Raw genomic sequence first — 15,372 nt, forward strand, 5'->3', positions numbered from 1 at the left:
CCCCCGTCTCCCCGCCTGGATGCACGGGGAACTCGGGGGGTCCGGCCTGCCGGGGGGTGGAGGGCAGCGGCGCCAGCCAACGGCAAGGATGGGACACATCAGCCGCACGGGAGGGGGGGGCCTGCACTTATCCAGTTTGGCCCCAATAGGTGGAGGCTAGGTCACTCCCCACCCTGGCCCAGGGTGGTACTCATGGCTATGAAACAGACACCAAGAAGGAGGCAGACCTTGGGTGCCCCAATCTTCATTATAGGCATTTCAGCCTTCTTTCTCCCTACACTACTGCCAGGAGGCACTGAGACCCCCCTGTCTCCAGTCACCTCGTGGGCCTGAGAGCTATGGGGATGGCCAGGACCAATAAGCACTATGTTTTGGCAAAATGGAGAAGGGAGCTGTACTAAAAGGGTCAGATTGAAGGAGCCCTCAGGGCTGGATGGGGTGGGCAGCCCGGCATTTTGTATGCTCTGTCTTGAAGCAGTGGCTTGCATGGAAGAACCTGGGTATCAGAGGAATGAGGTTCAAAAAACCACACCTGCCCCTTGCCTGTTGTCTGACCTTAAGCCAGTCACTTCATTAGGCCTCAATTTCCTCATCTCTAAAACAGGGATAAAATGCCTTTGTACCCCACCTCCCTCCTACATGGATCAAGGACTGTCAACAACCTAAGTTTTCTACTCATGCTGAGTGTTTAAAAACCACAACTATCACCAAAGGGAGAGTCGATGGAGAGGGTCAGGGGATGGGGTGGTGTTTTTTCCTTTACCCCAGCACACAGTTCTTCCCTATCTCTGGCTTCTCCATGGGGTGTTATTCAGGGGGAGAGGCTGCTTAGGACAGACAAGGTCTGGCTTAGACAGACCCATCTCCCTTACCCAACTCATTGCCTAGAAGGGAGGGCAGAGACTCCATTCCCCTGAAATTGGAAGCTGTCTCTCAGAAAGCTGAAATAATGGTGGCCTTTAAGCACTTCCTGTGGGCCAAATACTACTTAGCATTGTCTAAAGTTGGACACATACTTGTCGCAGAAGCTGCCCACAGGTGAATGAAGGACAGGTATTAATATACCCACTTTACAAATGAGGAGAGGGAAGCCCAAAGTGAAATGACTTGCCCTGTGTTACACAGCAGTTCAGTCACAGAGGTGTAATTAGAACTAAGGACCTCAGGGAAACAAATCTGGGGGTGGTGGCTATCCTCCTTCTGGCACTGATAGAGTTGTTGGAGAACAGTTAAGTCTACTCGAGCATCAGGTCAAGGTGGTGCATGAAATCCACTCATTTAACTCATTAATGGACATGTGATGGGCCTAGGAAATGGATTATGTGAGGGTGTCACTTCCTTCCCATAGCAAGATGAACCGGGCTGCGGTGGCGGGCGGTTCCTGGGGCAGACACCATCCCTCATTCTTCCTGGACATATGGGGTGTTGAAAGCAGGTTCTGGGAATGAAATGTGTTCATTTGCGAGGCACTTCATCTTCACCCGAACTGTTGGAGGTGGGGGGAATAGAGTAGCACCTTGCCCTGAAGGCCCAAGTTGAGGTCCTGGGACATGACCCAGCCCCGTTTAAGCCAGTCCACCGACCAAGGCAACACTAACCCTTTCTCTTGGCCCTGAGCAAGCCCACACCTTCACAGGTGGGCCTAACCTCATCATCACAATACTTGAGCACTTAGGATGGTCCAGGCACTGTGCTAAACACAGGAGATTGAACCAGAGAAGCAGACCGGCCGAGTGGGTAAAGCACAGGCCTGGCAGAAAGGTCTGGGTTCTAATCCTGACTCTGCCACAGCTACCGTGTGGCCTTATGCAAGTCCCTTAACTTCTCTGTGCCTCAGTTACCTCATCTGTAAAATGGTGAGTAGAACTGTCCCACATGGGACTCAGTATCTTCCAATCCTCAGTATAGTGCTTGGCATGTAACAAGTGCTGAACAAATACCATAAAAAAAAAAAAACTAAACAAAAAACCTGGATGGACATAGTGTCTTTTCTCCACGGCATTCACAGCCTGAAGGAGAAGCGGTTTTGAATTAAGGCAGAACCCATCTCCTCTGACCTCTGCGCTTTTTTCACCAAGTCATGCTGAATGCCTACCAGCTGGGGGTGGTAAGCCAAAAGGAGAGAGGAAAGGGGAGGCAGTCCATGAGGGAAAAGGGTACAGAGAGGGGTTCCAGGGAATAAGGAAGGAGAGGAGAAAGATAGCAGCACATGGGAAAAGTGGAACGAATTCAAGGGAAGGTAGTGCTGGGATGGGGTGGAGAGATAATGAAAGGAGGAGGAGGAGGAGGAGAAAGGCTGGGGGGTGAAGGCTACAGCCTCAGGACAGGAGCTGCAACATTATTAGTCCATCCTCCCTGCTCCCCCCCATTGCATCCTCCACAGACAGTGCCTACCCCCACTTCCTTCACAGTGCTTTTGGGAATAGTTGTCATGGTCACACCCTCCCTCTGTGCATCTTGAGGCCCAACCAAGCCAGGCTCTAGGGAGGACAGAGCAGGCAAGGGATCGCTCATCAACAGCCCTTTTCCACTGCCCAAGAGACCATCCGTGAAACTGACCAAGACTACTTACCACCCCCATCACCCATGCTTCCTGCAAGGCCCTCATCCCAGGCTCCTCCCCTCCACCCCCCAACTCCAGCTGTCTAACCCCCTCAACAACATAGTAAGCAGCATGGCCTAGATAGAGGACAGCCCTGGAAGTCAGATGACCTGGGTTCTAATCCTCATCTGTGGGACCTTAGGCAAGTCACAACTTCTCCATGCCTCCATTACCTCCTCTGTAAAATGAAGACTAGGACTATGATCCAAGTGGGACATGGATTGGGTCCAATCTGATTAGCTTCTATCTAACCCAGGGCTTAGTACTACACTTGGCACATATTAAGAACTAAAATAATGAAAAAAAAGGGGCAGGTAGCTTCTGGTACTTGCCTCAAGCTAGATCTTTGTAGGTCCTAGCCTGAGCAGGTTTGGACTCCTCCCTCCACAGGCCCTCCACCTCCTCTGCCCCACAGGACCAAGCAGCACAGTAAGGTTGGGGAAAACTGAGCATTTTTATTCCACATGCAAAATCATTGACAAAGGCCAGTTGGGCTCCAGACCACAAGGAAAGATAAAGGGGGTGAAAGGAGAGAGGAGGCAGCTGCCAGCAGACAAGACCAGTTCCTTTGGGGGCAACACTGCTGTGGACACTGGCCTCTCAGACCTCTGTCCGTTTATTATTTCCCACCGGCCTGCTCCTCCAGGAGGGATTGTGGGTGTGTGTACACTCACACTTAAGGCACTCTCCCTGCTCCTGCTACTTGTTTCCCACCTCTGGAGCTCCTGTCTGAGATAGGAGGGGTTTGGAGTGAGGGGCTGGGGATGGGCAGGAAGCTCTGCAGACCGGACAGTGGGGGTAGTTTGGCATGTCTATAGAATCAAGGGCCCCAGGCCTCACCACACTCCACTGCCAGGTCAGGAAGAGGCAAAGCTCCTGCCCAGAGCCTCTGCCCCAGGCTCCAGAACCATACACTACTCAGAGGGAGCCCCCGCCTCACAAGCTGCCCACCTACCCCAAAACACACACGCATACACACACACACACACACACACACACACCTCTCTCTCTCCAGGAGGAGCCAGCCCAAACCCAAAACCACAGTTTCAGAGAATGGCAGTGTTGGAGGCCAAAAGAAACCGTCATGTCAGGGAAAGGAAGAGGACAGAGTGCAGGTATTGCAGGACTTGAGGACTGGGGAGGCGCACAGGTTGAGCCCAGGGCACCGGGCTCTCAACACACAGGCTGGAATCAGCCCAACGGTCGTGTAGTTGGTCCGAAGCTCCTAAGGATCCGTCTGCTCCCTGCTGTCCACGTGCAAGCTGTACTGCAGTTGTCCATGCTGCTTTCCCTGTAGACATTCAATCTTATTTATTGATCGCTTACTGTATGCGGAGCACTGTACTATGCATGTGAGAATACAACAGCAGGCATATTCCCTGCCCACAGTGAGCTTACAATTTACAGGGGGAGAAACACACATCAATACAAATATGTTACAGATATATATGTAAGTGCTGTGGAGCTGGGAAGGGGGAAGAAGAGAGTGAGCAATTCAGAGTAATACAGAAGGGAGTGGGAAAAGGGGAAGAGGGGGCTTAGCCTGGGAAGGCCTCTTGGAAGAGATGTGTTTTCAACATGGCTTTGAAGGTGGTGGGGGCCGGGGGGAGAAAAGAGTAATTGTCGGGTTTGAGGAGGGAGGGTGTTGCAGGACAGAGACAGGACATGGACTAGGGGTCAGCAGTGAGATTGGTGAGATCGAGACATAGTGAGAAGATGAGCATTAGAGGAGCAAAGTGAGTGGGCTGGGTTGTAGGAGAATAGGGAGGTGAAGTAGAAGGGGCCGGGTGGTAGGGTGCTTTAAAGCCAATAGTGAGGAGTTTATGTTTCCTGTGGAGGTGGATGGGCTGCCACTGGAGGTTTTTTTTTTTTTTTTTTTTTGAGGAGCAGGGTGATATGTCCTGAACATTTTTGGAGAAAAGTAATCCGGGCAGCAGAGTTAAATATGGACTGGAGTGAGGAGAGACAGGAGGCTGGGAGGTCAGCAAGGACGCTAATGCAGTAATCCAGGCAAGATAGGATGAGTGATTGTATTAACATGGTAGCAGTAAAATGGAGAAGAAAGGGTGGATTTTAGCAATATTGTGAAGGTGGGACTGACAGAATGTAATGATGGACTGAATATATGGGTTGAATGTGAAACCAGGCCTAGAGACCCCGATCCCCATGTTCCCCCTGAGTTCATCTTGGGATGAACAGCCTCCTCTTGGTTAAATGGAGTCAAAGAGAAAGGTGACTATGACAGAATCTCTCCATCTTCCACCCACGGGAGTGCTCAATGCACTCACCATTGTCACTTGCTCTCCTCCAGATGTGGGTGCAGGAAGGGCCCGCACTGACCCGGAGAGGTGGAGCTGGTCCGGAGCCAGGACGCGGTGGATCGGCGGGAACCTCAGCATGGCCGAGTGGGTAGAGCACGTGGTCAGCTGTCAGAAGGACCTGGGATAGAATCCTGATTCTGTCACTTTTCTGTTGTGTGAGCTTAGGTAAGTCACTTCACTTCTCTGGGCCTCAGTTATCTCAACTGTAAAATGGGAATTAAGAATGTGAGCCCCATGTGGGGTGTAGACTGTGTCCAAACTGATAAGCTTCTATGAACCCTAGTGCTTAGAGCAGTGCTTGGCACATAGAATGTACTTAAAGAAAACCCACCCAGAACAACAAAAAATTTTCCCTCCCCTGCCCCAGAGACAGTTCCTTGAGATCAGCAGCACCTATCCACACTCCCCAGCAGTAGCATTGACCATCCATGACCTATTACCCAAATTATATAAGTTTCCCCTACTCCCAACACCACACTCCCCCCTACTCCTCCCTCCTCTCCCCCCCCCCCCCCCACCACAGGGCCATTCACAACCAGTGACATGAGACAGAACAAGCAGAGCTGAAGGCCAGAGACATGGACACACAAATGGCATCGCACTGTAGGGGGGCTCCCGGCAACCCTCTCCTCTCCCCAGCCCCCAGAGCACCTCACCCTTGAGTGTTCCTCTAGGGTGGTGGTCTCTGGTCTCTGCCCACCCGGCGCAATGATTAGCTTGTATCTACCTCAGAGCTGGTGCCCAGGTACATGCAAGCAAGTTTTAGGGTGCCCACATTTTACAGACCTACCTGCATGAAGGCAACAGCAACCCTGCCAGGTAAGAGCAGCCACGAGCCATGGTGGGGGAGATGGATAGTTGTTAAGGACAATGTCCACCTGATCTTGGGGGACGACAGCCCCAAAGGCCACGGGGGTCCCCTGGACACCAAGAGGGCTGCTGCCCTCCCACCCACCTCGGTCCTCCAACCTGTTTCCCTCTGCTGGTTGGATTGGCACCTTTCTGCCCCACCCGGGTGGGCTCCCTGATTCTAACAACACATGAGCAGGGTCTGTCCCCCCACTCTCAGGGAGCGCTCCCAGATGGACCATGGTTCCCACCCTGCCCTCGGACACTCAGTTTTAGACCCAGGGCCCCTGACTTCAGGGGGCTCCGGCCACTGCCCGGACCTAATGACCCTGCCCCAAGGGGGCTCACAGGCTGAGAGAGCGGCACGGATAGCGGGACCTCATCCCCTCCTTGGGCAAAGACTCAGACCCATGGACACGGTGGCTCTGCCCCTGTGGTTACCAATTCAGACAGACACCCAGACACTGACCCTAACCCCAGCGACAGGCGGATCAGAGGCTCAGGACATATCTTTGACCACTGTATCGCTGCCATCTATGGTCACCGATTTAGACCGACGCATTGACACCGTGACCCTGCCTCCACTGGGGGCTCACAGGCTCAGATAGACGCACGGACACCGATTCAGACAGACGCAAGGACACTGTGACTCTGCCCCCAAGGGGGACTCACGGGCTGAAACAGACGCACGGACACGGCCCAGGCTCAGGCCCAAGATGTGTTGGAAACCAGTTGGGAGCACATACCTGGTTGTGGTTTCCCACTCTGCATTTAGCGACTGCGCTGCCTTCTCCCGATAAAGCATGATGAGCCCTAATCATCAGCCCTAACCGTAGCCACGCTGGGACTCGGGGCCAGTCGGCCCTGCCCATTGAGAAGGGCGAACTGGACCCCTCGACTCAGTTTAAGGGAGAGTTTGACACTGAGTTTGTTAGACCAGATGTTATTTCGCGGTACCAGTGAGATTAAGGCGGAGCATAGGATCCGACAAGTGACGGGTGATTTCCCATCCAAGATATGAGAGCTTCTTGTGTGCAGAGCACAGTCCTAGATGTTGGGGAGAAAGCAACACAATAAACATGATCCCTGCCCACACGGAGCTTATAATATAGTCCTTCATGAACTGTTAATGGTTGATACTGCGACTTGTACGTCCCTCCCCGTGCACTGTCCCGACAAACACCAGCCCGATGAGCAGAGACGGGGGAAACAAGATATGGATATTGGGATCCTCCTCGACTCAAAGGCACCACAGACTTTCCAAGGAACTAGAAATGAGGTGGGTATGTCATTGATTCAATCGTATTTTTTTGAGCGCAGAACACAATAATGGTATTTGTTAAGTGCTTACTATGTGACAGGCACTATACTAAGCGTACAGTGTGGTACATGCAAGCAAATTAATTGAACGCAGTCCCTGTCCCACTTGGGACTCACACTTTCCATCCCCATTTTCCAGACGAAGTACCTGAGGCACTGTGAAATGACTTGCCCAAAGTCACACAACACGTGGCGGAACTGGATTAGAACCCATGACCTTCTGACTCCCCGAACCATGCTCTATCCACTATGGGTACTGAGCACTTGGGAGAGCGGAACGATAATAATAATGCTGGTATGTAAGTGCTTACTATGTGCCAAGCACTGTTCTAAACGCTGGGGTAGCTACAAAGTAATCAGGTTGTCCCACGTCGGGCTCACAGTCTTAATCCCCATTTTACAGATGAGGTAACTGAGGCACAGAGAAGCGAAGTGACTTGCCCAAGGTCACACCGCTGACAAGTGGCGGAGCCGGGATTAGAACTCATGACCTCTGGCTCCCAAGCCCAGGCTTTCTACTGAACCCCGCTGCTTCTCTCATACAACAAGAGACACAATCCCTGCTTACAAAAAGAGTTTACAGTATAAAGGAGTGGGGGTAGATGGGACCCTGGCGCCATTAGAAACATAAAACACCTGCGCGGTTTTCGTTTTTGCTTGCTTGTATCTCTCTTCCGGACCTTTTTCGGACGGCGGTGGGGGGAGATAAGGGCGGGCTTGGGCCACCTACAGCCACGGACTCCTAGGCTGCAGCCTGGCCAGGGTTTCGCTTCCCCAGGACCGCCCAAACACGTTTCCTCCATTTTGCTGAGCTTCGGGGTCTCCCAACTTCATCTGTTCCAAAACAGCCGGGAGGTGGGAGCTTCTCTTCACTGTGTCATCCCGCACAGCTGGGCGGAGAGCATAACTGCGCTGCTGCTCTCTCTCGCACATACATACACACACACCCGTGACCATACACACACGCACAAACACAGTGAGCATGCACACCATCCCGAAGTCCTCCTTCATGCCGTAAGTACTTATAAGTCAAGCGTCTTCTATCTCCCCCAAAGCGCTGGCCAGCGTCAATAACCCAAAGCCCACTCAACCCAGCCAGAGTAGACCCTCCCCAAAATTTAAGCCCAACCTTTCACACTCCCTCCCGCCCCCCTCCCCACCGCAAGCCTGCAGGTCAGATCTCCTCCCCACCCCCTCCACAGACTCTGCCCCAGCCCCACTGACCCCCAGGTCAACAACATGCAAAATTAACAGTGAAAACATCAAAAACAATGCCATCGATTCCCCATCCCAGACCCACCCCAGCCCCCCACATTAACAGTAGTGTCATATTTCCACATCAATTCCCTCAGCCCCACATTTGAACAAAATACCCCAAGTTTCTTTAGAAATATCAATATTAAACCTCAACCCCACTCCCTCCCAACCCCTGAGTCCACCCCAACAATCACCCTCTGAACCCCAGCCCACTCCCAAATCCACAACCCCACCGGCACCATCAAATACAGTAATATAACAGCAACCATTTAATAAAAAAAATAGAAAACCAGGGGGAGGTAGCCAGAAAGGCCACCAGCCCCCACTGACCTGGACCCACAGGGCCTCGCTCTGTCTCCTCTCCCTAAATTCGCAGCTCCAACCAGGCGCCTTAAGTAAGGACAGGGGTGGGCGCCTCGAGGGAATAATTAGAGACACCTGGGGGAGGCTGGGCCTCAGGGCTCGGGGGAAGGGTTTGCAGGTGCGTGTGCGGGAGAAATAGGGCGGGGTGAGTGCCGGGATCTAACTCCTACACCTTTCAGGGGCTTGCATGGCTCAGTCAGTCAACCACTGATGTGTATTGAGAGTTTACCGTGCGTAGAGCACTGTACTAATCTTTAAAAGAGTACAAAATAACGATACACACAGTCCCAGCCCACAACGAGCTTAAGAGCTTGGGAGTGTACAATGCAATAGAGTTGGTTGGCAGGAAGGTGTCTGCTAATTCCGTTGTATTAAACTCTCCCAAGCGCTTAGTACAGTGTTCTGCACATAGTAATAGCTCAATAAATACCATTGATTGATTGATCCCGGCACCTAACGAATTGATAGCTGTCATAGCTGAGCCTGATTTTCCTGCCTCCACTGGAAAGCCCCTTGCTTGTGTCTGCTCCCCCCACTGCTCGATATAACGGAGTCGCGCTCCATCTGCTCTGGCTTTGGGCTCCTGTTTATCCAAGCGCTTAGTACAGTGTTCTGCACCGCTCAATAAATGATCTCGACTGAGTGATTGATCCGAGTTTCCCTTCTGGTTCGGGGGCCAGCGTGTGCAGCCCGGGCTGGCCTGGCCTTGCCCTGGATGGTCTGTCGCCGGGGGGTAGAGCCGCATCCCCTGCTGTTCTGGGGGTGCCATGGGCAGCGCACCCGATAATTCTGGGGTTCCGTAAATACTACTGGTCGCCTGCCACCCCAACTCATCATTCGTTAATTCATTAATTCATTCAAGCGCATTTATTAAGCTTTTACTGTGTGCAGGGCACTGTATTAAGCGCTTGAAAAGTACAACAGAGCAACAAAGAGTGACAATCCCTGACCACAACGAGCTCACAGTCTAGAGGGGTGGAGACAGACATCAATACAAATAAACAGACATCAATATAAAGAAATAAAATAACGGATATATACATAAGTGCTGTGGGGCGGGGGGAGGGGCAAGAGCAAAGGGAACAAGTCAGGGCGAAGCAGAAGGGAGTGGGCGATGAGGAAAAGTGGGGGTTTAGTTTGGGAGTGTTAACGAACAGTGTTAACGAACCACCTACTTATTGTGGGCAAGCTAAGTACCAACTGCCTGCTAGGTGTAGATCTGAGAACCCGGGGGCATCGACCCCATCGCCCCTTCTAATTGGAGCCCGAGGACACCACCCCCTTCATCCCCTAAAGTTGAAACCCCAGGAAAATCGGTTCCCTTGCCCACACAGCGCGGCCTGGTTGAGAAGTAGTATGCCCTAGTGGAAAGATCCTATGCTTGGGACTCCTGACATTTCAGTCCTAATCCCAATGTTGAGTCACACTGGGCAAGTCACTGTGCCTCAGTTTCCCCATATGTAAAATGTGGTTAAGATCCGTGTTCTCCCTTGACCTTAGATTGAGATCCCCATGTGGGATAGGGACGTTGTCCGATCTGTCTATATGGTATCTACCCCTTTGATAATAATTGATTTTAAGTGCTTACTATGTGCTAGGCACTTTTCTAAGCGCTGGGGCAGATACCAGATAATTGGGTTGGACACAGTCCCTGCCCCACATAGGGCTCACAGTCTTAATCCCCATTTTACAAATGAGGGAACTGAGGCACAGAGAAGTTAAGTAACTTGCCTAAGGTCACACAGCAGACAAGTGGCAGAGCGGAATTAGAACTCAGGTCCTTCTGACTCCCAGGCCCTTAGACCGCACTGCTTGTCTTCACTGCTTTGCTTAGTACAGTGCTTTGCACATAGTACTTTTTAAATTATTATTATGGTTATTGTTATTATGGAAAGGAGCGTGGCTCAGTGGAAAGAGCATGGGCTTGGGAGTCAGAGGGTCATGGGTTCGAATCCCGCCTCAGACACTTAGCTGTGTAACTGTGGGCAACTCACAACTGTTCTGTGCCTCAGTTCCCTCATCTGTAAAATGGGGATGAAGACTGTGAGCCTCACGTGGGACAATCTGATTACCCTGTAATAATAATAATGTTGGTATTTGTTAAGTGCTTACTATGTGCAGAGCACTGTTCTAAGCGCGGGGGTAGGCACTCACCCCGCCCTATAAGCCTATAGGCCCTAGGTGTCTATTTATTTGAGCACTTAGTACAGTGTTCTGCACACAGTATGCACTCGATAAATACAATTGAATTGAGAAGCAGCGTGGCTCAGTGGAAAGAGCATGGGCTTTGGAGGCAGAGGTCATGAGTTCGAATCCCAGCTCTGCCACCTGTCAGCTGTGTGACCATGGGCAAGTCACTAAACTTCTCTGTGCCTCAGTTACCTCATCTGTAAAATGGGGATTAAGACTGTGAGCCCCACGTGGGACATCCTGATTCCCCTGTGTCTACCCCAGCGCTTAGAACAGTGCTCGGCACATAGTAAGCGCTTAACAAATACCAACATTATTATTATTATACAGGGTAATCAGGTTGTCCCACATGAGGCTCACAGTTAATCCCCATTTTACAGATGAGGGAACTGAGGCACAGAGAAGTGACTTGCCCACCGTCACGCGGCTGACAAGTGGCAGAATTGGGATTCGAACCCATGACCTCTGACTCCCAAGCCAGTGCTCTTTCAACTGCTGCTTCTCTACCTGTATCTCCCCCAGCGCTTAGAACAGTGCTCTGCACATAGTAAGCGCTTAACAAATACCAACATTATTTATTGTTTATTATTACGACTGGGACTCGGGGGCTCCCCAGGTCTGAGCGGCAGTTCCCTGGGTGTCCAGCAGGTGTCGCAGTGAGCGGCCTTTGTCCCGCAGTTCCGGATTTGGGGGGCCCGAGCGGCGGGACTGACCGGCCCCGGGCCAAACACTTTCGGGAAGGCTTGAATCCTGCAAAAATAGGCACTGTCTCCCCTATAGACTGACAGCTCCTCGAGGCCAAGAACTGTGTCACCTTCTCCTCCCACTGACCCTCCCCCAGGGCCAACACAGGGTGCGATTATGTACGGTGTGTGTGTGTCCGTCCTCCCTCCCTATCGGTCTCGCAGGCCCTCCAGGGAAAAGTCCCTGTGTTTCCCCAGATTCCAACCCTCAGTCCAACCAATCAATCAATCAGTTAATTAATCAATAGTATTTATTGAGCACCAGCTGTGTGCAGAGCCCTCTATTAAGTTCTTAGGCAAGTACAGTAGAATTAGAGGTCGCGATTCCTGCCCTCCAAGAGCTCCCAGTCCAGCCCAGGGCACTTCTCCCTCTAGGAGCACTGGACCGGTCGCCTTTGGACACATTCCCCACAGAGCTTGGCGACCTTCCTGCCTCCACAAACTCGAATCCCCCGCAGTTTTGTGCATCGGAGGAGAGGCCGTTTGTACCCCTGAAACGGGGTCCTGGGGGCTGTGCCCCCTTGCCTGCCTCAGGACAGGCACCAGAGTCCTGCCTGGAGGGTGTGCACATCCGTGGAACCCAGCTGTCCTGCGAGTACAGGTCAGCCCCTTCTGGTCAGCCCCCACTGGCCGCCACCGTACCTCCGCCTGCTGGGAGCCGACCGGTCCCTTCTCGATGAGCTGGCGAGGCCCTGAAATAACTGGGTCTTTCTGTCCCATGAGATCTGCAGAGCCACCCCTGGCCCCTCCAGCCTGGTTCACTGTCCGGTCCGGTCCTACCCCCTCCTCCGTCAGACTCGCCAAGTGGCCACACTGTCGCCGGCCTTCTGTGGACCGAGTCCCTAAAGGGAACAGAGAAGCCGGGGAGGGGTGCGGCGAAACTGATCCCGGGTACTGAAGGCCTTCCCACCCCTGTTCAGTCAGGAGTTGCCCTGGAACCCTCTTGTTTGATTCTAGGCCTTCCCTGACCTGGGTGTGTCATGATCCATTGGCAGAATGAGGGTAGAGTGGAGAAGCCAGGGTGGATGTCCTCTCATGTGTTGTGAACAATAGGTTGATATTTGACGGTCGGGGGGGGGGGCGGTCAGATTTGGGAGGGGAGTGGTCGGATGGTTGGCGGGAGAGCGTTGGTCAGACGGCAGCCGTCTGCTTGATGCTGTGGAAGCTGATCCTGGTGGGGGACGTGGGGAGGGAAGTGGCCCGGGCGACGCGGGCGCGGAGAGAGTGGTGGTCTTGCCAGCGGTGCCAGCGCTTCCGGGCTGCCGAGCGGACCTGAAGGGGAGAGAGGGATCTGATGACCGCGGAGGGGAACAGACAGGAAGAGCCTCCGGTCGGGGGAGAGCACGGGGGTTGGGGTGAGTGTTAAGGCCTGGGGTGATCACTGAGGGTAAGGTGAGGGTGGGGATCGGGATGAGCATGGGGAAGTGGGGTGAGAGTGGGGGGTGGGGGAGGGCAAGGTCGGGGAAGAGGTGGGGTGTGGGAAGCTGCAGAGTCTCTGAGAGCACTGCTCCCCCTCTCATTCCTGGTCAGCTCTGCATTTGGCCTCAGGGCAGGCGCGGGGTTGGGGGCCAGACCCATTCGGTCCCATTTCATCCACTGCCCAAGCCCCTCTGAGCCAGATCAGCTGTCAACGCATCTGGGCTAGGGAGGAGCTGAGGCCACAGGAGGTAGAGAGCCCGCTGCCTCGTTTCTGTGATCCCCACCTCCTGCTTTCCATAAGCCCCGTCCTTGGTTTCCGTGAGGCCAGCCACCAGACTCTGTGGATGCCCTGGGCTCCAGGGGTGGGCTTTCCAGAAAGGGAAGTGGGGAGGGGTTGGTGGCAAGGAGGCCCCGCACATACCTCCCCATTCAGGAAGCAGTAGAAGACGGACACGAAGAATCCCTGGGAAAAGACAAGAGCCACGTCAGCGGGGATGTTTGCTGGGTCAGCACAGCAGCGGTGGACTGGATCGACCTTCCCCTTTCCTCCCCATCCCTGCCGCTCCCAGACCAAAGCCCAGCCCCATGTCCTTGTGAGAGCAGCCAGAGGGTTCCCCCCAAAATGCTTCTACCAGGGAGTGGGGATCTGGTCTGTCCCCGCCCTGTCTCCTCCCACCAGGCACTTCCAGATGGTTTGGAAGAGGAATGGAGAAAGAGAGATGTGAGTGTGTGTGTGTGTGTGTTTGTCATGGGACACCCCACATAGACCTGGGCAGAGGTCCTGGCCAGCTGACTCAATCCCTCTGACTGAGCCTCCCCGGGCTCTTGTCAGCCTGTACAGCCACAGAGGCATCTCTGCACATGCTCAGGCCTGGATCTAGCACCCCAGGGGCAATGCCCCACAGACCCTGCAGCCTGGAGGGGCATGTGCAGAGATTGCTTGTGGACTGAGGCCCATAGTCTTCCCCTTCCCTCCTGTGGCCAGGCTGGGGTGCTGGTGGGGGACTGTCATGGGGGGAGGGAGTGGGCAGCAGTGAGCTCCCCCAACCCACCTGGAACGACTGCAGGAAGGAATTGAAATAGATGAAGACGATCTGAGACACATCATCGTCGCCGGGGTTGACGAAGAACAGCATGTAGGTGATGCCGAGCAGCGGCAGGAGCACCAGTGTGGCCTTCACAGCTTTCCTGTTGAGGCGGGGGGAAGCTGGAGGGGTGGGATGCCTGGGCCCTCGGAGAGGGGGAGTTGGGATGGGGTCTGGCGGACAGACTGCACCTGCCACATGTGAGGCCCAGGGTGGGGGCATGCAGGGGCCAGCCGGGCCCACCTACAAAATGGCACCTTGTGGCCAGGGAGAGGTAGGCTCGGCTCCCGTTGCCACGTGACCTCCCTCAGGGGGTGGGGGCAGAGGGTCCGGTCCCCGGGCACACCGGCCCGGCCAGCGATCAAGCCCTCAGAGTCAGGGTGGGCAGGGGAATGGGGAGAGGGGGGGGGGCGGCTAACTGACCGGTACTGGATAGTCTCAGACGCGGTGGAAGCTCTCAGCTTCGTCATCAAGATCCTCACTATATTGAATAGAAAGATGAAATTGATCTGGGAGGAGACAACAGCGAGACAGTGACAGAGAGTGAGATTCAGAGAGAAAAAGGGAGGGAGACAGTGAAAAGTGGGGTTTGGTGACTCAAAGATGCATTGAAAATTCTGATCATCACAAGTCCCAGCTGTAGGGGAAATGGAGCCGGTGTCCCCAGGATCCAGATGGGGGGTGGGGGAAATGGGGTCGGGGTCCTTGGGTTTTGACTATAGGGGCAACAGGGCCATTGTTCCTGGTCTCTGGCTGTGGGGGTGTTGCCCCCCCCAGCCCACGGGTTCCCATCTGTGGGGCCCTGGGACCGGAGGGAGGTCAGCAAGGCCGGTGATCAGACCAGGGACGCACAAGGAGAACCAGGATGACGGGGCCTTGGTAGATGTAGTCGACATACTTCCCTGGCTCCTTCCCGAACCAGCACCTGCGAGGAGAGAGGGGGTTAGGGGGAGGGTCCGTGCCTTGCGGAGCCCCTCCTGTCCAGGCCCCTGCCACTCCGGACTGCCCCTGTTCCAGGCACTCACTGCTCATCCTCGTAGAGGCGCTTGCTGACGGCCCAGGCTATGATGATGGGCAGCGGCAGACCTGCAGGGAGAGGCACCCCGAGTCACCCAGGGCCCAGGATGAACCCTGGCCAGGGGCACGGGGTCAGGAGTCCTGGGCTCGAGTCACAGCTCTGTCCCCTGTCTGCTGGGGGACCTCAGGTAAATCAGTCAACCTCT

At 54.1% G+C, this 15,372-nt stretch overlaps 1 protein-coding gene and 1 long non-coding RNA gene across 3 annotated transcripts in view; both read right to left on the reverse strand.

Moving 5' to 3' along the window:
* Positions 1–3,627: 3,627 nt before the first annotated feature.
* On the reverse strand, positions 3,628–5,045 carry LOC114816261. Its single transcript, XR_003764024.2, has 2 exons — positions 4,891–5,045; positions 3,628–3,893 (listed from the first exon to the last, which is right to left on the reverse strand). It is a non-coding gene; the product is annotated as an uncharacterized LOC114816261 (long non-coding RNA).
* A 6,767-nt stretch (positions 5,046–11,812) lies between these two features.
* The window catches only part of CRHR2 (corticotropin releasing hormone receptor 2), a 37,004-nt gene continuing 33,444 nt past the window's right edge, over positions 11,813–15,372 (reverse strand). Inside the window, exons 8-13 of one of the 2 annotated variants that reach the window (XM_029077242.2) lie at positions 15,175–15,235; positions 15,002–15,074; positions 14,573–14,658; positions 14,117–14,252; positions 13,486–13,527; positions 11,813–12,917 (exon numbers count right to left, since the gene is read on the reverse strand). In XM_029077242.2, the coding sequence (XP_028933075.1) occupies positions 12,777–12,917; positions 13,486–13,527; positions 14,117–14,252; positions 14,573–14,658; positions 15,002–15,074; positions 15,175–15,235 (539 nt within the window). In that variant the 3' untranslated portion in view covers positions 11,813–12,776. The remainder of the gene's footprint in view (positions 12,918–13,485; positions 13,528–14,116; positions 14,253–14,572; positions 14,659–15,001; positions 15,075–15,174; positions 15,236–15,372) is intronic. The other variant, XM_029077243.2, reaches the window with a different exon arrangement.

The sequence above is a fragment of the Ornithorhynchus anatinus genome, chromosome 13 (genome assembly GCF_004115215.2).
Source record: "Ornithorhynchus anatinus isolate Pmale09 chromosome 13, mOrnAna1.pri.v4, whole genome shotgun sequence".
NCBI classification, from domain to species: domain Eukaryota; kingdom Metazoa; phylum Chordata; class Mammalia; order Monotremata; family Ornithorhynchidae; genus Ornithorhynchus; species Ornithorhynchus anatinus.